Source organism: Bombus impatiens, unplaced genomic scaffold (genome assembly GCF_000188095.3).
Source record: "Bombus impatiens unplaced genomic scaffold, BIMP_2.2 scf_1060, whole genome shotgun sequence".
NCBI classification, from domain to species: Eukaryota; Metazoa; Arthropoda; class Insecta; order Hymenoptera; family Apidae; genus Bombus; species Bombus impatiens.
Genome location: NT_177479.1, coordinates 7,987 through 35,509, shown reverse-complemented (window position 1 = coordinate 35,509; position 27,523 = coordinate 7,987). Strand labels below are relative to the sequence as shown.

Genomic DNA, 27,523 nt, shown 5'->3' with positions numbered 1-27,523 from the left:
CGTCAAAGTATCTAAAGTTATTATTTAGGCCGCTGGTTATTTCACCACAAAGTATTACTACAAACAACTTATACAAAAAAAATTATTTTCCAAGTTTTCGAAGAATCCCAGCATCTCAGTTATTGATGGTTCGACTTTTCTTAATGTTACAGGTGCGATCTTTACGGAAGATCAAAAGGACAGCCCTTCGGAGCTGGCGTTCAAATATGCCATCTACAAGATCAACAAGGACAAAACTCTGTTAGCGAACACGACGTTGGTCTACGACATTCAATACGTTCCTAAGGACGATTCTTTCCGAACGTCGAAGAAAGGTAAATCTGCAGCATCGTTCTCACTATTTCCATCGTGTTCTCCTTCACATTTTTCACAAAATTATAGCAGAAATCTACGCATTTATATCTCAGTCTTCTACATTCTCCATCATCCTAACACTGACACTGTATCAGTTCTCGTTTCGATCGCAGCGGAACGTATTTAACACCTAGAAACGTCTAGGGCAAACATCTCGACACTGAAACGTTACAGCGCTGATAAGGCACGGATTTCGTATCTGATAAATGGGAGACGCACTCGAGTGCACGACTCTTACTATTTCAGAGCTTAATAAACTACAGAAGGTTCAAGGTGTGACAGTCAGACGAACGTTTGTCGGATTTCCGTTCTATCTACTATTTCAAGCTGATTTCTATCGTCGATACCATCTTCGGTTCCATCGGCCTCGTAACTTTTCACACTCGTCGAGAAATCGGTATTCCGCGGCGTGCATGGTGAAAGTTGGAACGTAGAGTCGGAAAAGAGATCGTCGTTCCCCATTCTCGAGACAATAATATCGATCGGCAGACGCCGTAAGCCAGATACAGCTCGTATTTATTCCCATACGATCCCGCAGACCGTGTGAATTTTATAGCGACTTTTTTGATCAGAAATGATGGAGATCCTCGTTTTCAAAGGGATTATTCAGCGCGCACTGCCGCTACAAAGAAAAATCATGGATCTTCGAAATGGTAGAATTAACTTCGTCGCATTAACCGTAAAAAGCGGAAGTAAAACACCAAATGTAACTGTGGCTGTGGAAATCTGTGGCTGTGGAAATCTGTGGCTGTTCTTAACTTAATCCCACCCATACGGGTACAAGCCGACCCTTCGAATCTTCGAATAGATTTCTCTGTGGAAACTTGCGTTACCAACCAACCCCACGTCGTAGAACAATGTTGTTCCAAGTTTAATTTCTAACATATTTTTTCTGGCAAACCAAAATATTTCAAAATTTGTTTTTCGATCTTTAATTACTGCAATAGTAATTAATTTAATACGTTGAAATGCAAAAAAAGAGATAATTGAGAATAGTTTTTTCTAAAATTTATGATTATCTTTATAAAAAAAACAAAAAAACAAATTCGATTGTTTACAGAAAAGATGAGACTATATGATTTTTCTTTAAAGATATTAATAATTATCCGACTAGTTTGTGAAATTGAGAATTTCATGAAAAGTAGATAAATTTATTATCATTATTATTGTCATTACGAATAATAATTATGGATAATTGTAAATAAGAAAACAGATGTCGTATGCGCTACAGACTAATTCGTTTTCGACAATAACTGGAAGTCGATATTTCAGTGATTTGATTTCAGCGAGCAGAACACGAAAACAGAGAGGATAGAGGGAGGGGGTGAGGGCGAAGTCATAAGATGAAATTTATGCAAAATAATTCCGTAGGCAAGTCGGGGTGAGCCGCCGCGAAACCATAACAATGTTTCTTGCTGGCCGATCGTAGGTGGCCAGCGAGCGTAAATTGCAAACCGTAAATCTGCACGGACATCGATAAATTTGCAACAAAGTTCTATCCGCTCCGAATATCTATTTCGTCGAGTACGCAGTTCGGATTATTGAGACTCAAAGACACTTCATTTCCCATCGCATCGCGTCCTTTTCATGCGAGCGTATTTCACAGCCGGACAATGGGGAGAGTATTTTCGAAAGGATACTCTTCTGTTCAAGAAATCCCATCGCTCGGTTTGTAAGATACAGTGGAAATACGTAAAATGCCGTTATTGTCTCGAACAGTCGTGGTCATTAAAACTATATAATACTCAGATTACTTTTATTGAAATACGAAGTGTGGATGTAATCTCTTGCAACACGATTTTTCATAGTGGGTACTTAACGTTAGAAATTAAAGAACCGAAATACAAATCAGCCATATTGATAGGAAACTGATCTCGATCATCCATCTTGCTACTAAAATTCAGAAATTTTCAAAAATTGAGTTAATCAGTCTAATTTATGAATGATTGGAACATTTCTCCTTCGAACTAAATCCAAACAGCAGGCGCATCCTAATTAACGTTAACTCGTAAAACAAACAGCGCTCTGAAAACAATCACATCATAATTCCGCTACAGGGATTCTCCCGCCCACTACCTACATTAATCCTGAGTAAATTAACCCCAGAATCTACCCTTGTCCATGGAATAGGATCGGCTTAAAATACATTCGTTGGAACGACTTGGTAGACCGCATTTACTTACAATCAACCGCGTGTGGTTGCCGACACCCTTTCCAGGATCTCAATTTTACCAGGACGATTCCACTCACGTCATAAATATGCTGGCGACGAGCCCTTGCAGTCTGACATCTCGTACCCACGTTAGCTTCCGCGTTTAAAGGTATTCCAGCCTCGTCTGAAAAGATTTTCCATTTTCAGTAGTCTGGCTGGATACCCAGGGCCACACCATCGTTCTCCATTTTCCTCAGTCCCTTAGCATCTCCGTTTGCATCTCTTCTTCTCGTAATAAATCCCCGACGCCACGGGACCACGACTCGGTACGCACTTTTTTCCTCTTCGTCTTGTCAAGTCTTTCGCGACGCGGGCTTAACATCGTCTACGGACTGGCTTAAATCCCCATGAAAGCTAATGTCCCGATTTGCTGATGTAGATTTATGAAGAACGGGATCCAGGTGTTGACAATGCGACGTTTTGTTTGGATAGGAATTTTGAAAGTTGCTCTCCGTGAATGAATGGGGCAACTCGCTCGTGAAATTTCGTGAAATCACAAGTCGGATTTTGTGCTCTGATGTGGAGTTTTGTTCAAAGTGAAACACATGGAAAGTGCAAGCGTACAGTGAAATCTTACGACGCAGAATAGTATAAAGCAGAGAAAATATCGCGACAATATTCATAAAATACGATAAATTCCTCTGTACGTCGTCTATTATTTAAATTCTCAAGTTTCCTTATTTTCAAATTTAAAACTTTAACTTTCTAATTTCCTAATTGTTTAATTTTCTACCTTTCCAATTTTCTAGCTTTCTAATCTTCTAACTTTCTAATCTTCTAATTTTCTACTTTCCTAATTACCTAATTTTTAAGTTCAGTTGCCCAAAATTCGCGTTTCCAAGTCTCACAAATCTATAAACGTATCAGTTTCATCTTTCATTCTTTTCATTTTTCTCGCAATTAACTTTCGATGCTCGTATGCGATCAGGAAAAGTATGATTTCACGAATTGACCGGCGCGGCGTCGATGTTCCGCCTGACCAGAGCGATGTCAATCGCGCGACAAATTCAGATCAGATTTATTCACCGTTAAACGTCAAATTCTGGTCGTAGTTTCGACCCCTTTTACGATCCCAACCCGATTTAAAATACAAAACAAGCCTGATGTAAAAATACAAAAAAAGAGAAAATGGTACTCGTTCTATCGATTCCTTTTTTCGAAATTCATCATTCAGAAGCTCGTGTATGTGGGCAGAAAAATTATCGTCCATGCCGGAAACTAGCCGTGCCTGCACGAACCACTGAAAGAGAAGACAAAGCCGGCGAACATGGCGAAAATTGAATTCGCGAGGGAAGGAAATCAGCTTGGGAACGGCACTCGATGAATTTCTGAGAACTGCCTGTTAGGATTATAGTCGGCGCGTATATTGGCGCCGCATTCGAGCGGAACGGGAAATGAATCGACCAGCGAGGAAAATTAGATTTTCCAGCGAAGCTTGGTCGATCGTCCGCGAGAAAAGTTCCTTGTATCGCGAAGTATAGAGTCGTAGAAAAATTAAGCGAATAGTTTTTGTTTAGATTTCCATATCCTGCCGACAGACAGTAGAGTACTATGCAAAAATCATAGTCAACTTATGGTTTTGTAGTAATAACTGATTCCTTAAAAAATATTGTACATGATATTATTAAGAAATAAACCTTTAGATATTCTCTGCTTTATAAATTTTCTAAAAATATTCCCCTGAATAGATCCATAAATGCAATATTAATTATTTCAATATTTACGAATGTTATTTAACAAGTTACCAACAATACCCAAATTAACTTTTTAAAGAAAAGTAAAATATTTCCGCTTGGTAGATGATCTATCATACGAGATTTACAGAGCAGATATCGTAGCTGCACGTACTTTAAATTCGTCCATTTGTTTTCACTGACCAAATCGATAGTAATTGAAGCATTCCAATAATTATTGATATCTGTATCCGTTATTACTCTAATAATAACTTGTTTGATGTATATTTAATGACTACTGATCAGAACGTCGAAGTAGTTTTTATATTAATAATCTATGATAAGCGACACGTATACATAATAATGTGTCATGTATCGTATTATATTCCCATTCAGTTGCGACAAATCTTTGATTTTTTTCGCACAATGGGAAAGGCATTCGGTTTTTTACAATACCATGTAATAATGATCATAGTTAATAGCAAAACCGTCCGTACGAAGTCTTATAATACCAGTTTCATCGTAATAAGGAACTCTTTCGATGCTTTTATCAATATTTAGAGAGTCTTCGCAACTTCGTTTCAAGTGTATTCGATTATGCTCAAACTGGCATACAAGAAAGCGGAAGACACAAAGAACCGGAGAAGTAACAATTTCTCAAAATTCATTGAATAACTTACACCGAATCCCTTTGATCTCTCGAGGCGGAACATTTTAATGGAAGCTTTCGTTTATTACCGGCAAACTCTCTCTTTACGTTATAGCCATTTCTTTGTGGCCAGGATCCCCGTTCATCTGCAGCATTCACTGATTTGCCGGAAAATCTTCCCTCTCAGATGTTCAGCTTCTTATACACGCGCCACTCTGCAAAATTCGTGTAACACCTACGACAATCGTTCCCTCGCGATAAAAACTTTTTTCGGCTGATATCGCGCGAGAAATATACTACTTTCGGATAGAATAATTTAATAGAGCACTCGAGTCACGAATCCAACGGTCCTCGACGATCATTTTTTATCATCCCCTCTTGCGGAGAAGCCAAGAGAAAGGAGACACGGATGCGACCGATGTAATTCGTTTAAAACGGGGAAGTGCACTTGAAAGCGCTGATGGAGAACTTTTTTTCGGCAGACAGCTAAATGGGACCGTTTAAAATCCGGATGACACGCGAACACCCGTTGTATTTTTAATTTACTGCTTTCCCGTTGGACACTCTTTTACTCCCATTTCGTCTCGGTATTCCTATGCTCCGGACAAAACCTCTATACCTTTGTTCGCGCCTCTACAGAAGGACCAGTGATTCCGCAGAAAATTCAGGTCAACCGGAACGCAAGATTGCTAACATTTCGCTTCCTACTACGTCCGAACTTTCAACGAGATTTCCGCGTCGCAATTAAATCAGTATTCGTGATTCAGGAGAAGAAAAAACGAAAGAAACACAAGGAAAATATATCACAGCAGAAATGGTAAAATGTTGCGATTCGAGGGTTCCGATGCGGTTGGTCACTTTGTTACCCTTCCATTTTTCTCTATCGATCTGTAGACGTACGAGTTCCCATCCTCGAGATGGGCAACAAAACTGAAAAGGCGATGTTTAACGCAGATTTAATCCCGTGTTTCCTCTCGTTACCATTTTGAAAGCATTTGCGGAAGAGAGCCACGATTTTCCTCGGTGAATTCATGCAACGTGACTGTTAACTCCACATTGTTACGCAATCTTTGGCCCTGCATTCCCCGTGTACAAATGGTGACTGCGACGAACGAACGAACTACGGAAATTAGTGACGAAGCCATTTCTGGATGTCAATGCACTCGGTGACTATCGTCGATCGTCGCGACGCCGTTTCTCCATCGTTAAACGAAAACTAAACTACGGTAGGATTTTACTTCGCAGTGAGACGTATTTTTGTGTGAAACTATCGTTGATTATTTTCGATTAATAACTCGAAGGAAGCAATTTTAATGGTCTGAGTGTAATAAAGATTCATGTTTAATCTGCTATCTGATCTGTTAATCCATTTTGTCTGCCTTATTGATGGCACTATAGTACATTTTATGTACCGAGGTATTCTCTTGGGTATCTGATGTTGAATAACAATTGCAATGCAGATCCGATTATTGCGGAATGTATAATATATTAAATGCCACATCAATTTTGTAAACAATTTTGCAGAAATTTTACATGAATTCAAAGTAATTGCTATGAAATAACCACGTACCATCTAGCTGAAGGAAATTGTACACGAGAATATTTGACATTTACGAAATTAGTTATTGGTGTTTTATTCGTGAAGGTAAATCTTCTCCAGACTTTCTGAAAACCGCACTCTGCTGGGAGTGCTTAGAGAGCGGAAGTGAGCGGCCCGATAACTGATCATTCGAAGCATTTCCGCGTTTGGCGTGTTGAAACGGGGGGCAGTGTTGGTTCGTTAACCGGAAGAGCAGACTTCGTAACGAAATAGCGAGACTTATTTAGCAACGTTAATCAAGACTTAATCAAGACTTAATCAAGAAGGGACGACGACGAGCGAGGAATTTCGAATTATTCGTGGTGGAACAGTCAAAGAACTAACTGAGTCTTCTGTTTGTCAGACGCAGAGATCCAGGATTTTCGTTGCACCCTTGAGGATACAGATACCGGCGAATTCAAAGAAAATTACGGTCGCTGGACAGCAAGAGATCGATCTTTATCGAAGAATAATAAAACGCTTCTTACTGGCTAATAAATCTTCTTAAATTAGTTTCTTCGATTAAATGGAAGATAGCGAAATTATATGAACAGATACAATCTCTAACTAAACTGCAATCCTCAAGAACGACAAGAAAGCTATTCAGAAAAATTAAATTTCGAGTTTTACCGTTCCTATATCACTCAGCACCGATCAGGTACCCAAGCGCGATAGATTCAATTAAATTTCTTTCTCGAAAGGTATTACCTTCCGTGGCAAGAATTTCATTGCCTAACGAGTTTTCGATCGCGCGTTAAGTGAAACCGGCAACGTAAACGAAGAAACGATGAGTCAGATGTCTGACATGGCAGCCGATCGAAAGGCAATGGAAAAAAAGACGAAGTCACGTGAATAATTCAGCGAACACGTAGCAAACGAGAATACTTAGACACGCCGGAATCCCACTTTCGAAATCGAATTCATCCATCGTGGCGTGGAGTCGGCCGCTCTCTGCACGCGTGCCAGCCACGATCCTTTACGAAAGGAGAACAGCCGTTCTGAAGGTATATCGCGGATAATGGATCAGGAAGCCGTCGGTCTGATAACGTATCAATTTCCTGTCCATTTTCTACGATGCTCATACGCGCGTACAGACATCGAACTCGTAAATCATACGGTCACGTCGCTTCTATCGGGTCCATGAATGCTCGATTAATACGCGAGCCGTGCGTCGAATATGTACGCAGTCGATGGAAAAGTATCACGAGACGGTATTGTCGCGAAAAACTAGCGGCTCGGTTAAAAATATCTGTTCCGATACACGCCTTTGATTGTACGTTATGATTCGTAAGTTGATACGGTGACATCCGACCGTTTCGTTCGTACTGGTATCGTTAAACTTTCAACGTTTCGAAAATTTGTTCCGATCCACGATTCTGATACGTTGTGATTTGCTAGTTGATACAGTGACATCTGATCGTTTCATCCGAACCTACATCGTTCCGACAATTTTCACTAACTTTCCAATGGTACACGTACACATGATCCTATACCGAAGGTAAAGATTATATAATATCGTAAAAATAATAATATATTGGGCAATTAATTGTATCGAGTTTGCATATTTATCTCTAACTATATGTTTAACTTCCAGTGTTTCATGGAAGTGTATGATGTAACACATCATATATCATCATATACTATATTAATACTATACTAAATTAATACTATATTAGGGAACTGACTGTCATCTAGTAAAATAGATTTTTACGGCATCGAAGGGTTACAAGTAATCCAGTGTATCGACATCCCGGATTGCAGTTCCGAACCAAAGACGCTGGTAATGATGGAATGAATGTTCATTGAAAAGTCGTAATGCAAATGTTTCGTCGTGGAACTGATTCTAGACGATGGGAACGCGACTACAGAAAGTAGTGGCGCAACTTGTTTACTGACGAGGAAAAGAGGAAGCGGCAAAGTTCCGCGTCAATCTCTTTCTCGCCTGATTCGCGCCGCGGCCACGATGAAAGTTTACGAGGAGATTACCAGGAAATAGTGTAGCAACGACGCTGTAAGGGACAGAATCTTCAGCGTGGCACAGCTTTCCGTGATGTAAAGATCCCGAGTGTGTCTCGCCTGGAAATATGAAATCAGTGTGTCACTGGCACTCCTCCCCGTATTTCCATTTCAACACTTTTCTCTACCGCTTACCTGCTTGCCTCCTAAACTCTTCTTCAACTCCATTTACGCAACACTGAAGTAATATGGAGGTGTTAACCTATATATGAGCCACTCAAAAGTCAAATGGATCGACTCTATTTTCTGAAATATTTGTTGCTTTCGATGGCAGAGTACATGATTTGTTTTTAATACTTCTGTATTTAATACTTAATGTTGATCAACTTTATAAATGAAACGTAGAGAAATATATCAATTAACAAAAAATAACATTCAAAAAATAAATATCGTGTCTCAAGATGTGTCTTGAAATTTTCAATTATTTATACTCTGTGATTGTAAATAAATTCGTGGAAATAAATTCTTCGTATTTTGGTATATTGATTGTAAATATTCATATAATAATTGCTTCCAAGTAAATTTAATTAAGTTAGTGTATACTATTTCAGCGTGCAAGCAACTGTCCAGATCGGTGCAGGGGATCTTCGGACCGTCTGATCCTCTCCTCGGTGCCCACATTCAGAGTATCTGTGAAGCTCTCGATGTCCCGCATCTGGAGGCAAGAGTGGACTTCGAGCCAACGTTCAAGGAGTTTAGTATAAATCTCTATCCGTCGCAGGACCATTTGAACAAAGCCTTCAAAGATCTCATGTCCTTTCTAAACTGGACCAGGGTGGCCATAATTTACGAAGAAGATTATGGTAAATATCTAATCTTTTATATTTATTTTGTTACACTTCTCATACGATACCTAGTAAAAAACTTTCCTTTTCCTTGAAAGAATTTACGTATCACTTTAGGCTACCGCTTGAATTGTTCTACACGGTCCAAGATTTAAATTTGTAACAATTAGAGATAGCCATAACCATGTTTCATTTGAGGATGGCTATTGCTTCGAGCTTGCTTGTACCCAATTTGTTTGTACACACTATTTTTGTGTAACCATTCAATCCTAAACCAGAAATTCACCATACACTTTGCACTTATATCCTTGTTACCGCTCAAAAATCGTGTTATTCAAAACTCGTTGCTCGTAAGCATAGTTATACACATATTATGTTTCGTGGGACGATGGGAAATAAAAAGATACGACGAAGAGGAGAACCATACCATTGAAACAATGGAGCAAATACCCTAGATGTCGGCAGATTTGCAAGCATATGAGTAGCGCTCTCCAAGGAGTCACGAAACAGCGCTTTCGCGGATATCGTGCCGTAGCGTGTCATACAGCCTAGTTATTACGCTGTTCCATCTTTTTTCTCTCCTTTTGTTTTGTTTTGTTTTTCTTTTCTTCTTTTTCAACAGCTAACTCCACGTGTCGCGTCGCGTCGCGTCGGTTGGCGCGATGCGTTCCTATGCAAATAGAACGTCGGAGTCAGCCGGCGGAAGTGGATGCCAACGCGACGCTGAAATGTACGCCTGTCACCTGCACGCACACGCAAACCAACCTATTCCGCGTGTAAAATCACACGATTCGTCATTATCGTCGACATTTCTTCCATCTACTTTTCCTACAAGTGTCACTGAACAATCTTCGATTTCTTCGTTTCGAAAATCTCTAAATACCAATTTATTTTTATATTAAATTTCAATATTTCGTATCGGATACAGTGTTACAACAATAAGTATCTAAATATTAACTAAATAGCTACTGGAGAAATGATAAAAAAATGATTATATTTCCAGAACAATTGAATGTATATGTGTATCTTAAGAGACCAAAGGTTTTAGTTCTACTATCGTTGATATCGGAGTTTTTGCTTACGGATTTGCAGCTTGCTGGAATTTGAAGTTCCAATATTATTCCATTTCGCGAATATACTTCTTAGACTAGGACTTCTACTTTTGATACTTTTCCTCCAGCTTTGTTTCTCAACTTAAATATATAGGATATAATCTTGAGATTGGAGGAGGATTGTTTAATATTTGAAAATTAAATATTATTGGCCCAGAGCTTTCAGAGTCCAAGCGTATCCAGTGTAACTTAAACCTGTCTGATCCTTGGTCTTCTTCATGACCTCGTGCTTTTGAAGGCCAAGGTTTATTATCCTTGTGTTTTCGAGGTCAAAGCGCTCCTTGCTGCTCCTTCACCTTGCTGCTCCAAAGTTACTCTCATTTAATTAACACCTTCTAAAGTCAACGTTCTCTTGTTCCCAAGCTCGCAAGTTTCCACTTCGAGCTTTTTACTCAAGAATGGCAGAACATAATGCGAAACAACTTAGCGAATGAATTATAGTCAAACATTCGTTGAAATTTATGCCATTCCTTCAGCGTGTTTCAAGTCTTTAATAACTTATGAAAATAGTTTTTCCAAATTCCTGCATCGTTATGAAATTTTCACGTTTTATAGGAAACCAGAGCGTTTTCTAATATTTACAAAAAAATGGTGGTTAAAATATCGTAGCATCGAAAGTAATCTCGTGTAGTCAATGAATTTCGCAAAAAACTTTCACGTAACGTTAAACATTGATCGAGTGCGGGGAAAAAATTGATTGCAAAGCTCAGTTTTTTTCACCGAAAACGAAAACCATGTTTTATGGTGGTTTACATCGCTTTCATTTATATTTCGTTTGAAAAAAATATTGCATTTTTAACTGGTTGGTAATTGGACAAGGAAAAAAGGTCCTGTTATCTTAAGTGAACTATTCAAACTTCGTTCAATTTTAAAAATTACACAATGGCCGAAGGAAAGGAGAGTGATCATTCTTTGAAATTACTTCTCCTGATTAGACGACGTAATCGCTTACGGAATGGCGTGCAGGAAGCGGAACGTTTCCCGCTAAGACCAAGAAAAGACCTTAGGAAGGATGTCCCTTTTTTTACATCCTGTGACAGCCATAAATTTCCCAGCAGCGATTCCGAATAGAGACGTTTGAAAATTTCTTCTCGCTGAAGCATGTCACTGAGCATTTCCTCGATATTCTGTCTGATGGAATATATTTTTCAGCTCGGCTATTCATCGAAAATGCGGCAGAATTTTGCCTTCCGTAGCACGACAAAGCTTTCCCGCGGGTCGATCGTTTAAATGTGAATCAACGTTCTTCGCTCGAGCCGGCCGTGCTTCGCGAAGCAAAAGAAAATGATCTCTGCTTAAACTCTTGCATTATCCTAAGGATTTCGATCTTCGGACTTCTCTAAATCCAATTAAAATGTAATCTAAGAAGAAGCTCCATCTGCCATAGCAATGTCGCTTCTGTATAAACTCCTGGAAGAACCCTCAGTCTTCTTGAACCTTCAGCAAGGGTCCCGCAAAGGCGGTTCAAAGCTTTCTATACCACAAAGCTCCTTTGCTCAAGACCCCTAATAATTCTCACCTGCTAAATGCAACGAGCAGAACAACTCTACGAGGTGACATGGTTACAGCAACAAGCCTTTATTAACGTTTCACCGTTGGGTTTCGCTGTTTGTTACGCAGAGAATATAGGCAACCCGAGGCCTACAGTTACAAATGTGCGCGTGTATGTAAATCGGGACAGGCTAGACGTCTCTGTCGCGTTCATCGCGCTTTGTGCCAGACCCGCCAATTATTCTTCCACGGATTAATTACCCGAGCCATGCTTTGCCTTCGAACAGGATGACTCGGCTCTTTGGCTGTCGCGAATCGAGTCACGACACGGCGTTAAGCTGGCATGAATAGACGCTTGAATCTCCGCATCGAAAGCGCGCCATTGTGTCCATGTTTTCGTGTAACAGTACTGCAATGGTTCTGCACGAAAATATTAAACCGCAATGGGAAACGGAGATGAATGGTTCTTTTCAACATTGGTTCGTTTTAACATTCATCGAGGTTGAACACTCGAAAAACTCCTTTCAGACCCATTCGAACATACGTACGGAGGAAAATGTCGATGATTCTTTGGTATGAATGAGGTGGACTTTGGCGGCCCTTGAGATGACGAAGTTACGTTTCAAATAGAAGGGGTGTTTCGATAGAAGTTTTATCTAGGTTCTTTGGAAATGGCAGGTTAATCGATTTGGAATTTAGTGAATTGAATAACTTAATGATCTGTAGTGTTGCCATTTGAGTATTTTTCTATCAGACGAGAAATCTGAATGATAGATGATAGACAATTTTATTAAATTTATTTAATATTTCATATTTCGTTTCATGTCAAAAAAATTGTATGTATTATTCATACGTGTCCGTGTCTCCATCAAAAAAGTTTGACAAGGGAAAATATTTTTAATACATAGTTTAAATAAAAATACAATGTCATCTTCTGGTAATAAATGATCTGAGAGTTCCCAATATACATATATCAAAATACTGAAAATAAATAGCAATTTTATTCACATTAACACGAATTTTCGTGAGCGAGCTAAGTAATCAACAAATCGAATACTCGAACGAAGCAAATAAACTCATATCTAAAATAACATTTGGAAAACGCAACGAAGAGGATGCAAGCTTCCTAAATTCTTGACTGTTTCATATACTTTTTATATCGTGGAAAACCGTCATAAATTACCAGCCACGAAAATCGTAAAGGTCGCGGTACCACAGAGTCATTCTGCAAACTAGTCTCACCCCCATACGTTCGTCCTCCACCCTCATCTCCAGCCAACCCGTTGTTACTGAGTATGTATACACGAGTACAAAGGGTCGGCCGACGTGAACGCGTTGCACCACGTCAGGGCGGTGTGATAATTGAAAACCGCGTCTAAGAAGCGGTTTGTTATTTTTCAATTTTACGTTTCAAGCAAACCTGGGCCCATTACTTAAATGGCATTCTTTCACTTCGGTTACCTCGTATTTTGCTCAAAGGAGTTTTCTTTCATTTCTCCTCTCGAAATAAAATTCATTGCCCTCGAATGAAAATTATTGAAATACCTGTTTTGATTAAACGAATTTAATTAAACGTGGTATTTTATATAAATTCAATTTCGCTCTTTGAGTTATTCAAAACGCGCGATGTTTGGTATTAGTTTAATAACGGCGGAGCCATTGAGGAATTGTTTGCTGTAGAAGGAAGCTCTCGATATTCAGAAAATAGAAAAAGCTGAAAGGATCAAATTTTCGGAGTTCATTCGGTCGATAAATTTTATTTCCAAGTCGATACACGAACGTATCTGCCACGATTGAAACTGGTAAATGTCACGAACCTATATTTTCTGAATATTAATCAAATCGATTCTTACATTCTCGAAACTACATCACGGTGCTCGAAAAACTGCCGCTCGTTTCGTACTTTCGCGGATGATACGGGCGGAAAAATGTGACGACACAACGGCAAAGGATGAAACTGGAAGAGAGTCGAAATGAAAACCGACCGGCAATAAAACCGAGATCCGATTTTAAATAAAGTTTCCTATCCAGCCCCTACGAGACCTCCTGTAATTTTTCGCGAATTTCATTTCGAACCGTATTCCCTGGCGACACACTGAAACGTTTGCCATCGAACCTATTAGATTCGACGAATCTCGATTTTCTTTTGCTTGTGATATTCGAATCACTTTTCTCGCGATACTCCACTTACCATGTAAAAGGTGAAACAAAAGGATGTAATTGATGGGTGAAATATACACGTGCTTCTATCTGTTTCTCGGCAGGTCTGTTTAAGCTACAGGATCTCGTGAAATCACCGCCTTCGGCGAGGACCGAAATGTACATTCGCCAGGCAGGACCTGGTTCTTATAGACAGGTTCTTCGAGAAGTCAGACATAAGGAGATCTACAAGTTGATCGTCGACACGGATCCTGCGCACATGCAACAATTTTTTCGAGCGGTGAGTCAAGATGTTTTAATTACGAAGCTGTTGTCGTTTATGTAAATATGGGTTTTAATGAAACATGTAGCATAGATAGAAATTTATTTCATTCTTTAGATATTGTAACGAGTACTTTCTTTTAAACATTTTTTAAATTGAACATTTATTCACATTTAAATTTTTCATAGATACATGAACATTCGTAGCCTAATAATTACTTAATTTGAGGATACCGTGTTAAATTTTCTAAACTTGTCGTAGACGTGAAGTTATAATCGTTATTATATCCATTTCGATTATGATTTGCATATGATTATATCCTCCGAGATTATATACTTTCACTTTAGTATTCGCATCAGTACCTGTATCAGTTATCAGAATCGGAATCGATCGGTATTCACGTGAAAGATTCAACGAAACAAGTGGTGGAAGATTTAAAAGGTCGAGTTGCTCTACTGGATAGTTCCTTTATCGTAGCACGGGACTAGTAGCATCTATACGAGGCGAAATATTATACCGTTACGTGCTGCATCAAGGAGCTCGCTACAGATCTCTGGTACGCAACCTAGGAACCCATAGAAGCTTACATCCTTACTCGTAGGAGCGGAAAAAGAGAACGACTAGTAGAAGGGGAGTGACGTTCGTCGATCGATACCGCAACTACAATGTGTATAGCTTCGGGATAGACACAGAACGAAGACCCATAATACTTGCTCGCGGGGTATTTAATCTCCGAAGTCTCCGTAATGCTATCGAGGACGATACATCAGGGGAAAACGATTTATAATTCGTTCGCGGCCGGGGAAAAAATATTCTCCGACCAATCTAGTGTCCTGCCTTGTTCTATGAAACAATTGAATGAATTATGCCGAACGAAGTTATTAGAATTCTTGTTTAGGACTACTGGGTAATTGTAGCTGATTTATCGATTAAGAATAACGAGGAGAAAAAACATGATTATAGAATATTTCCTATTTTTTTTATACGAAAGCAATTTTAAGAATCACTACGTTGGCAATTCTTTAAATTAAAATATAAATATTTCCATGTTTCTCTACTTCATCTCAATCAAGACAACAATTCTATAACCAGAAATTTAATACAATCAGATTTTGCTGCAAATGAAAGAACAGAGAAGTATGACTCGGAGAAAATTTGAAAACCACAAGGCAATTCAGGTAAATCCTTCGCTGGTAATTAGAACACGTCTGCATCTCGAAACTGATTACAGCCGGAAGAAGCCGGACATTTATTTAGACCGAGTGTCGGATGTCGGTACGAAAGAGGCGAGCAACGCGAATTCGTTTCGTTACTTACATCGTTATCCAATTGCCAAGGGATTTTCTTATTCATCCCATGGTCGTAATTTTCACGTGAAATAATAAGATAACAGAGCCGAAAAAGATACCAGAGACGAAGAGAAATGCAATTTGCTCGGAGGAGCATTGCAATTAGATTTACCGATAGCCACCGCGATTTCCCAGCACCCAGTCGAACTCTAGCGTGATATTCAACGATACGAGTTGGCTCCGTTTACGAAACAACGCCGCCACCCCAAAAATATCAACTATTTAAACAATTCCTCTGGACGCGAAGTAAATTGCGCTTCGCTTTCCGTTTCAGTGGATTATAATCAAAATAGGAGAACTTCAATGCGATTAGCGAAGCCAACTTTGAACTGTACAGTAATACAAATGATTAATCGTTTTTATTCATGAATTTAGTATTCGCATTACGAGAATTCTATTGAAAGTATTCGTTCAAAAAACAGACACAGGACGCTGTTAAAGATCCGCAAAACTCATGGAGCGCTTGATTTTCTTGAGTTCGGTAAAATAAGATTTTCGGTAAAACCATTATACGACTAACGTATTGTATTGGCCAGGTACAGTATATTGAAATTTCTCTAAAACACTCGAGATTTGTATCTGTTGGAACACAACGATATTAATCGCATACAGATGAGGTGATTGATCGAACGGATTCTTCCCTTCGTTGCCCAGCGATATCCCTACTAGCATGCGTTCGTGAGATGTACCGCGGCGGCTGGCGCGTGCATGCTCTTCCGAGAGTTCGAGGGAAGAAGCATAAGGACATGGATAGAACATTGGGCACGTCGGTGTGGCGCCTTGACGGCATAGCGCTTTGTATCGAGAAGCTACTAGAAGGTTCCGTGGCACATGTGACGCCACACAGGCATCTACTTAGGTCACACTCTTTGCTGCATAGAGAGTGGGGTTGAAAACCTTTTTAAGGGCCATGGGTCACTAAGTCAGTCAGTTAGAATAACTAGCCAACTGTCTACATTCCACAACACTCACTTATATTCCCTGTAATAATTGTTTAATAAATATCACATAATATTATTTCAACACAAACATTGTGTCTTCCGCAGATTATTAATCTTAATTCCGAGATTAAATTCTAACAATATCGAACAGAAATAACAGTGTGGAAGGACATAAAGAAATATTTACGCCGATCTATAAAATAATTCGCGAGTTCATCTCGTGAACAACGATAGGCGTACGGCCTGAACAAGCTCTGAATGTTTGAATTCTTGTTTGCAGCTAACGAAAAAATGGTAACGTTGATCAAACAGGTTGAATTAGAGAGGCATAGGGGATGTTAGCCAGATGAAATTGCCTCGAATGCATCGCCATCGTTCGGGCTTGACCTCGAACTTTTTGGAACATGGCGAAGCGACGCGAGAATTCGAACACGCGGCAAACCGTTGCAAAGGGTAATTTGCTTGGTGGGAAATTTGTTACCGCGGCGACGTTGGTATTTCTGTTCCGTTTTTAATTTCCGCGCTGCGCGCTATTGGTAACACGCGTTGTTTTGCGGTAACCTTTCAATTTTTATTCCAAAGTTTTTCTCGCTCTTTTTCCTCAATTTTTTCGAGCAAAAGGGAAAAAGGAAGGGGAAGGACGTTTAGTTGTAGCGAGTTAATGGAATTTTTTATCGCGACAGTAGCAACCAGACCACCGGAAGGCTTTCGCGAAGATCCTCAATTTTTCAACGAATATATTAAGGCAACTTATACCGTCTTTCTATAAAATGCTGTTTAGTCGCTTTAAAAAGACATTACTCCTGCAAGCAACTCATCGTCCTACAGTATACCGGCCCCGGTATTCCAACGAATTCATGAGTTTGTCCATGGCTTTTGCTCGCCGGGGGACTCTTTTCTTTCAGCGTTACTTGCCATTGTGCGCTTTTTAAAAAATCTTACAAAGAAATCCCGTATGCTGGAAACCGTCATAAATATTCATTACAATAAAATAAGATGGACTTTTCATTTCAAAGATTGCGCACCACTGATGAAAATCTAAAAACTCTAAAAACTGTACAAACTAGAAATGTTATGAAACAACAGGTATTTCCTAAAATAGGTACTTGTTCTCTTTTTCGTCTGTTTCGTACTACAATATGGAATACTTTTTTCTTTAGCCACAATAAGTGGCATAAAAGCTAACAATTTGACAAAAATGGATTTATCATATTTTTCCCGCGCGGTCTTTAAATATTGCAAATATTCATACGGCTGAAATATACCTCGCACAACGTTTCGAATGCTCAATAAAAAAAAAGAAAAAAACAGTTTACCAGTACCGATGGAAACGAAACGAGCAACTTGCAAATCCAACAACCAGTGCCACTATTTTTTTTCTCGATTCCGTAATCAAAATCCTATAGACCAAAATCCTGTAAACTGAAATCACTGCGGTTGCGAGCTATCGATGAAACGACGCGCGAGATTTCGGTGCGTGTTCGACGGGACGTTCGTTGGAACAATGACGAATATCGTCGTTCTCGACGATGGTTTGCCAGTAGAATTTACAGCGATATTTCTAGGGGCAGGTTTGTCCCGTCGTCATTGACGCGATACCGCGTCGTCCATGCCGAGGAGACGGTGTTTTTCACAATTTTCGACCTTTAACCCGCGTGACCGAAGCGCTGTGCCGAGAAATAATCCACGGAAGCATAGGCGTGGTGGAAATTGCACGGCATCGTACACCGTTTTGCGTCGAAACGGCTCTGACCTGAGGTTCCACGCTTTTTTCGCGTGTTCCACGGAAAAATGATGAACAGAGTTTATACGCGGCAGCGAATTCACGCGACAAAAATTAGCGCGGCTGGTTTTTACGAGACTCGTAAATAAACGGATTACCGTGAGTGGTTTAGTGCTGACAGATTGACAGCGACGATAAAGAAATTGCTCTCGTAGTTAATTAATAGGCGATTTTATCTTGCCTTTTCTCCCCTTCCATTCTTGTGACGTCATTATAATAGCTTGTGGATTGTGGCTTGTCGTTGAACTGAGATAATTACGACGCGTCGATGAAAGCAGTCGCTGGTTAATTGAATTGCCACGATATTCTTGGTTGTAGGACAGTCACGGATAATCACGTACGACGCGTTCGAGTATCGTAATGATCGAAACGTGATTCGTATTAACGATCGTTGATCGAAGGTGAGAGAAAAGAAATTCATTTGCCCTGTTGGAATGAGTTTCCGCCGGAAAGATTATTCTTTTAAATGGACCTCTACATATCAACCGGGTACAGTGTCTACGTATAAATAAAATAAAAAATAAGAGCATTAAAATTCGATATGGTATCTATCACCAATAAAAGCAAAAAACAAAACCCAGAAGTACTACGCAATACTTCAACTTTCAGTGTTCATTAAACGAAACCGAGATTACAATGACGTGTATGAAATTTCTTTTTAATTGCACTTTTTTTGGCCCACTATTACAGAAAACCGATCGATAGAAACGATCACGAAGTCGAATGCCACGCTCGATCCTCCGATCCCCTTGCCTTCGGTTGAGAGGCAATCTTAGTTCAAACGTGGTCGAAGGAAACTGGGTATTTGCATGCCCCGTCCCATAGGGATTCCTGCGGATATCCCTTCGTTGCTTGAGTAATCAAAAAACCTCCCAGCTTTCATACGGTCGTCTCCTCCCCCATCTTCCTCGCCTTGTCTCCTCCCTTTGTGCGTTCAGCTTTCTATCATGCTTGTTTTCCTTTCGTTTCTTCCCGTTTCTCCGCACACCTTAATCTCCTGCCTCTCCTCCTCGAGGAAATCCGTGCACGTTTCCATTTCTGCGAATGCTTTCTGATTTCAAATCGTGACTTTGGTTGACGTGTGGGATTAAAGTTGGAAAAAAGGGGCAGAAGATAATTTAAGGATCATTACGATAAAATACCTCGCGCCTTTAGGCAGGAAGTTGATTTAACAGATAGAACTGGTTTGATGAGTAAAAGATTTCTTCTCGTTGAACGTATTAGATTAATATTATAGGTACGTTTCATGCGATTGTCCAAAATGGTTTAATAAAGAAAGGAATATTTTAGGATAAAATCCATAAAAAAATGTCGGAAAATCTTGACTCTTCTGTCAGGAAAACTTTATTTTGCATTTTCATGTAAAATTTATCTCTTCAACATTTCTTTTTGAAGGGATCACAGACGTCTATCATTTCGCTACAAGAATTTACCAAAATAAATTTTCAAGAACTTTCCATGTTAAAGTACTTTATAATCTTTTCCCCATTTCTACGCGGTATCCTCGAAAAGCGCGAACGTTTGCGCCCGAAATCGGTGGTAATCATGTATCTAATTGCCATTTTTCTGGGTGTTACAGATTCTCCAACTGCAAATGAACGATTACAGATACCACTACATGTTCACCACGTTCGTAAGTATTGAACATTACGTCGATTTTCCATATCGCGTGTCCACGTGCAGCAATGAAAATTACAAACGAATCCTTTTAACCAAGTTCGCTTTAATACGGATTCGCGGAAATTGCTTTAGCTTCTTTGAAATGCACAGCCTAAAGTACATGTAAATTCGTTGCTCTCGATATTTCTCGACTTTTCTCAATGAAACGTTCACCAGTGGACCGCCGCGCCGATAAACGTATCATCGAGATCTGAATTACGATTTTAGTAATCTTAATGCAAACGCTTAATTGGCGTTCCTTGATGTTTTTATGGAAAAATAAATTTTTATAAAAATTAGTAAACGTTGTCGAAGACGTTAATTGGGTTTATCGTTAAACACACGAATGATTTCATTTTTCTTTTCTCTTTAAATCAAGCTGGTTCAAAGCTTGACAAACGTTGCAGAGTTTATTTAAACGAAAGGTTTCAGATTCAACGGCAAACCGAAGCAATCCTGAAATTAAACGTCAATTCGGTGTCAAAACGCAGCAGTAGTTCACTCGATTTATGTTTTTTTTTCCAGAGCATCCTGTTTTCCCCTGTCCTCATCCGTGCTTCACTTGGAATTCGAGCATAGACTGTGTCCGACTGCCGCGCTCGAAAAACGTTGCCGATAGATATTTCGAGCACTTTCACGAATAATTTCGAATGAAATTACAGGATTTTCGACAGTGACCCGGTACATCTGGTTTCGAAATGCCATTCATCGGAAACGTTCGGAATTTTTGAACGCGCACCGCTGCTCGTTAAAATCAATGAAAAGTATTATGAAAAAATATGTATCACGAATATTCAAAATCATAAATGAGTCAAAACAGATATAAAGAGAAGTCAAAAAAGAGGGCTGTGATTTGAAAGTATCGTATTTGCAACGAATCTATAAAGCAAAGCAGACTTAAAAATATGTTTTTTTTTATGAACGTTTACATAAATATCAGATTGCATATTTAATTAGACCATCATTGAACTGTCAGGATTCGAGAAACGCGACAGGGTATTAAATCGTGTAACCATGTTCCACGATCGCGTACGAATCGGCAAGCATTTGAATGAGTTTCCCTATAAGACACGGAGCATCGGTGTGTAATCCGCTTTAAGGGTCGGATCGCACATCCACAGGGCGATTAATGACCGAAAATATGCAAGTTCGTGTCGAAGTTTAATGTTTAATGAGGAATCGAGACTTTACAATCTGCTGCGTTTCCGTATATCATGAATTACTGTTAATTGCCTTTTACCATAGCTAGAATTGGGCAATGTATCAGAAGACGAAGATAAGCAAAAGTATTCAAACAACTTACGATTAAATTGAAAGATATTATATAACAAATAATTAGCGTAAAATGTTATGTGACAAATCCTTTCCACACACTTCTGTTTGATTTTTCAAACAGTCTGCGTTGCTTACATTTTCAATTTATTTATTTCTCTACTTTCGCTTACTTGTTTATACTCTTGTTTTTCTTAGACATTGTTTATTTATACGCTCGGTTTGTTTATATCTTGTTACCTGTTTATTTATCTTCTGTATAAGGTAGAACGTGTTTATCAAACTTTAACAAGAGTTCGCGAGTTTCCTACGAAAATAGGTATCGATGTAGAGATGTTTACTAGTATTCAGACGGGTGAAATAACGTCCTCGTTAGTTGACAAGTTGATCCGACAGGATGAAACTGGCTGATAATTATGACATTTATTAACAGGCAAACGTTGACCGAAATAATTATTCACGATCAAACGTAGAACGTTCGAGCAAGGCGAGGACAGTGTAACAAAGGGTCGTCTATGAATTTCACACGAGTGACGGGCTGACCATTGTTAATGTTGCACGTGCCTCGCACAGTGGTTCGGTATTACCTTTATAATTGTCGATCAGTAGAAACGCTACTCTGTGTCAGTCGTTCGAATTTGGAACGATGCGAGTCCATTAATATTATGTCGAATGAAACTTCCTAATGGCATGACATCAGGATCCAAAAATCATATTCTTGTGTAGCAAAATGGTGATAGGTAAAGTTTGTTTATTGAAGAAGTTAAGTAAGAAGGAACAAAAGATAAAATATTCAGAAATCTCTCTCATCAAACAATCTTTTCATATACCATGACGCTAATTTTACTAATTTTAATAACTCTGCGAAATTACTCAGAATATTAACTTGAATAACATGCGAGTATTTCAAAATGATTTGATTTCTATCAAAATGGATGTTAACGTTAAATAGTCTTTGACGTAGCTTCGCATGAAATATTTTACTAATATCGTAGTCCAAAGGGACGATTGCTTAGATAATAGTCTTTCGAATATATCGCAAATTCTCGAATAAACTGGTAGGTATTTGAAGCGTAGAATCAAAGAGATGAATCTTAATTGAATCCTAGTTCAGTTTTGATTGAGAATTAAGCGTCTCGTATACGAGCAATGATTGCATTCTAATACGTTCTAGATTAAGTCAACTTAAATTCTGTTTGTGTCTCTCAGTACTGCTGTTTTTCATCAACATTGCCGTGATACTATTGATTGATCTATATTTTCTTCAAAGTAATTTAGTATCCTACTTTCTAATTGATTTATTTTGTAAAAAGATGTCTTCCCGATAGTTCAGAAGAAGAAGCAATTTCATTTTTCCTATCTGAATGAAGTAGACAATACGCATCATATGTCAATGGAACCGTAATTGCTGATCACGTGTGACTCAGCTGTCGGAGGTTCTGACATCCAAGTTTAACGCAGGTTCTGTCTAATTGCCGTTAAACTATCTCGAAACTATTGTGCGCATGCCGCGTATTAGATATATTATGCGTGTATCCTATGTATATCATAACGCTATTAAACTAAGCAAATCAACGTTCAACACGCGTCACGTGTCTGTAATTCTTCAAAACCCATCGTCGATGTGCTAACAAGATTTGCATACACATTCTGGATTCTGAATACCCAAGTGGAGTTCGACTCTCGCTCTTATCATTCTCCCAGGACACGGAATCGCAATAGGAATTCTTCAACGTGTTCCATTTCGGAACACGTTACATAAACATAACCACGAGTCCTCGAATAAATCACTCACCCGGAACATTGATGGTTTACGACGGCAGACTTGTTCACGATATTACGACTTGAAGCAAGAGAAACGCATTTGCAAGAGGAAAAGAAAGACGAAAATCGGTAAAAACGACATAGAAGATCACAGTTGGTAGTCGAAGGAAGTTCGTTGGATACGGAAAGCAGCTTTGTCTGTCGGGTTTCTCGTCATAACATAGGTTTCTAACCTTTTCAGTTCACTTTGTTTAGCTTAACCATTTACCCGGAGCGATACACATCACTCTGTAATAATAATAATTATAGATCATATACAACTGGATTCTCTCGCGCCTCGAAAAAAATTGGTCCAGTCGATAGGAATTGAAAGAGAAGCAACTAAGCTTCCGCAGACCCCATAATAATTGTGCAGTTCGCAATAATGTTTTTCTTCAATTCAGAAACCATTTCATTCGGTCGGATAAGGGACCTCTGGCTGGAAAAAGTTCAATAGATTTTCGTTGACAAAGGAAACTCGCCCGATGTTGGACCGTACTCCTAAAAGAAACTGGGTTTCCCAGGTTATAGAAAGGATCGGTTGCAACAGGATGATTTTCAACGGAATTGTAATCGGTCGAACGCGTCCAATATTGGAGAATACAGTAGCAACTATATCAGAGTTTTATTAACAGAGTATATTACGTGAATTTATCTAGTGCGGGCGTGACTGCTGCAGACAACGTTCCATTCTGGCGCAATAAAGTGCGTCTATCGAGGGTAACGCGTTATTGACGGTTTTGCTTTGATTTTTGATCCGTAAAAACAACGAATTAGAAGTATAATAAAAATGCGGTGAAAGTTGCGTGAAAACTAATCCTTCGATAATTAATTTCAGGTATAATAATTCGTGAAAGTATTCAAACACTTGCAGAAACCCTTTATGGATGTATTATGTGTGTTATAGGAAACATAAAAAAATTTCAATTAATAAGGTGACTGATCGAATACTTTCGCGAGTCACTCTACATGCACTTGGACTAAGATGGGAAAAATATGATTCTATAGGACATAGAGACGTTCGATTTGGAGGATTTCAAGTACAACAGTGTTAACATGACTGCGTTTCGTTTGGTGGACCTGGAGGAACCGAAGGTTGCCGAAGTTCTGCGGCAGATGGAACGCTTCCAGCCGATTGGCCACGCGATCCTCAACAAAACCGGAGTTATACAGGTTGGTTGAAAGTTCAAGTAACTCTGTGGTATGCTCGCCACCGGAAATCGCTATCTATCGTCCCAGAACTCGTCTGTTCGTTGCTTTCTTGTCTGTCGAAACGGAAAACGGTTTTCTGGTTTCTCACAATACAATCGCGCGAAGTTTAAGAAATAAGAGTCGATGCCTGAGCATTCTTTCGCAGAGATGCTGGCTTAAACCGCATAACGCGAAAATATCGCGCATGACTGGACAAGAGACAGCGCCCACAGGCTAAAAGCAGTTTCAGACGGAGAAATAATTTTTGTAGAAAAGAAAGACTAGATATAGCGTAAGAAAAGTAGCGTGAAATCGGCTCTGGATCTTTATCAGTGTTCCATTTAATCTTGCGATTAGGAAAATTCGGAAACTTTTCTTTACGATCTACGTGAAATACGTAAGGAATAGATTATGTATCTATGTACTTGAGGATGCTTTTTCTTCTTATATATCGATCGAATCATCAATTATTAAAATATAATGCTACGGTAAAAATTTTCCCACGAAATTACTCTCACGGGATAAAAGAGAGCGTTCATTTTAAAACGCGCTTTATTTAAAATTCATACGATAATTGATTTCCAAGATATAAAATTCCAAAGCATAATAAATAAAAGCATAAATAAAAATTCTACGCGGAATTACGGAATAGCTTCTCAAAGATTTTGCAAGCTTCTCCGAAAATTCGAAGAATACAATAAAACATTAAAAACCTCTCTTTCTGTACAAACGTGATACGTATCAAGGAATAAAATATAATATTTCACACCTTCCGCACTAAAAATTTGTCCATAAATGTATCCTTGGAACATAGAGGGAGGTGTCCCTCTCAAAACGTACTTTGTTTAAAGTCGATACGACAACAAGTTACCGAGATATAAACCTTCGAAGCAACCCTGTACGGCCAGATAAGATAGCGAATGGGGATGTTGCGCGAAATTCCAGGAAAGTGGCGTGACCCAGTTTCAGTTCTGGGAACTGCGTACGTATCGAGTATGTAGTAGTAATGAAAAGACAAGCTGTGTCATTGTCCTGCATTGACCATCGCGCACGTGGTGCGCTTGAGATAGGTCAGTGTTTTTGGTGCGCGCGAGAGAGAGAGAGATACATCGAGCCATCAAAAATTACGGTGCGATTTGGACGACGATATCTCGGAAATGGATCGTCCGATTTGAATAAAACGAAAACGATTTTAAAGAGGGAGATTTACAGATTCTAATGGCATCAGTTTCGATGACGGATAGCCATTTTCGAACGAGTTATAGAACAGAGAATAAACGGCACTGTCTGATGGTTTCTAATCGCTTCAGATTATTCTACTTCAGATTATTGATTAACCATGAATGAAACGCTATATAGCGGGTTAACACATCGTATAATGAGGAATATGCATGTATGCGAGTAAATTGAGATTTTATGCTGGATAAAGTCTAGAAAATTATTGAAATCGGCTCGTAAAATGCGCTCGGTAGAAAAACGAATGCGTTTGCATTGAAAGTTCCATACAATAACGCTCTTTCGATCACGAAATTAATATGGTAAATCTATTTAATTAGTTCAATATTTATGGAAATTGGTCCGTATGTGTGTTCCATCATGCTCCGTTGATTCGCTAGCGTTTCGCTGCAATTTGCGTCTTTATTGATGTTACTTGTTAATATATAATTTTCGTTCAGTGAGTCAAATACTGTTTTCTTCCTACTCAGTGAAAATTAAAGTGTAACATAAAATCACGACTGTGTATACTGTACACAGGAAGTATTAAACTGGTAGAAATGACGAAGGAAAAGAGCAGACGGAACTATCGACAAGTCGATTTCTAGCTGTTTTGTCAGCATTTCAGTAATTAAGTGAAACTCGTGACGAAAATTGCAACGAAATTAAGATCGCTCGATCGACTGCACTCGAAACACGGCCTAGTTCCCTCGTAAGGGCTTTAACAATCGCGGATGGATTTTTTTGTTTGGAGTGTTCTTCGCATACAAAACAAAAATTTCTCGATCAAAAAAGTGTGATCGTTACCTAATTTTAACAAACTTTCTAACTCCATTGAGAATAAAGTTCCTGTGCTGCGATAAACACTTACAATGAACAATTTGATTTCGTAGATTCAATAAATTTCAAACGATAGATTTGAAGTGTGATTCAAAAAGATCTCTAAACTCTTTTCATCGTTCTGTCGAAATCTCGTGTACCACTTTTAGCGTTCATTATTCGATAAATCTACTTCACTGTAAATCGACAATGGAGTTTACACAGTAAAGTAAACCTCTTCTGTTAAGAGGAACTTTTACAGAGTTTTCAACTCATCTAACAAACTATCTAAAAACGATATACTGTAACTTAAGTCAAGGAAATCGAGATGCATGAATGCAAACAACTTTTCACAAGAGGGGAAACGTATGTTTCAGGCAGAACCAGCTTTAGTGTACGACAGCGTGCAGGTTTTCGCGCACGGTTTGGCAGCGTTGGATCGCAGCCACGACCTCAGGCCTGCCAATTTATCGTGCGAGAAAGAGGAGCCTTGGGACGACGGTCTGTCCCTTTACAACTACATTAACGCCGTACGTACGTTCTATAATTTTTCATTATCGAGTCAGCTCGCTTACCAGCGAGACCGCATTGCGCAACACGAGCAATTCGAGAAAGAAATACCAGCAATAATGGAACACGGAAAATGAAAGAAATATGGTAGAGTAAAAAATAATACAACGTTATGAAATAGCTTTATGACAATGTCGTCAAAGGAAATTCTTAAAGAAGCTCTGGAAATAACTCGTTACAAATTCTTATCGCGAACATAAAAAATTAAATTCCAATCAATTTTACAGAATGATCTCGTAAAGTTTGACTTATGCAAAGTACGTAAGAACCATTACGTACGTAAGAACAAGGAAAGTTATTCGGGGGAAATCGCGGGGCGTTTTCACGCGGTAATTGAAGGAAAACACCAAGCAGTGTTACATTCTTGTATTATTATTCGCTGAACTTTCATTTCAATATCATTGGCGATCATTCCCTTGAGATGTACCGTGCTTAATTCCATTCCGCTAACAAAATCAATTAACAGATTGAAACGCGCGTTTTGACGATCCCGCAGAGAAATTCAGCGATGGAATGTTTCTTGATTTTCCACCGACGCGACGCGACGGGACTGAAAACGGAAATTAAAAGCAGAAATGGAAGCTGTTACGAATGGACAGGCTGAAACTTTCTATCAATTTATTGGCGT

General features: G+C 39.1%; 1 protein-coding gene across 2 annotated transcripts in view; it reads left to right on the top strand.

Moving 5' to 3' along the window:
- Positions 1-26,987, top strand: part of LOC100749612 (glutamate receptor ionotropic, kainate 1-like) — a 104,844-nt gene extending 77,857 nt beyond the window's left edge. Inside the window, exons 3-8 of one of the 2 annotated variants that reach the window (XM_003493230.4) lie at positions 153-314; positions 9,035-9,286; positions 14,136-14,311; positions 19,946-19,999; positions 24,109-24,273; positions 26,703-26,987. In XM_003493230.4, the coding sequence (XP_003493278.3) occupies positions 153-314; positions 9,035-9,286; positions 14,136-14,311; positions 19,946-19,999; positions 24,109-24,273; positions 26,703-26,972 (1,079 nt within the window). In that variant the 3' untranslated portion in view covers positions 26,973-26,987. The remainder of the gene's footprint in view (positions 1-152; positions 315-9,034; positions 9,287-14,135; positions 14,312-19,945; positions 20,000-24,108; positions 24,274-26,702) is intronic. The other variant, XM_024370916.2, reaches the window with a different exon arrangement.
- The last annotated feature ends 536 nt before the right edge of the window (positions 26,988-27,523 follow it).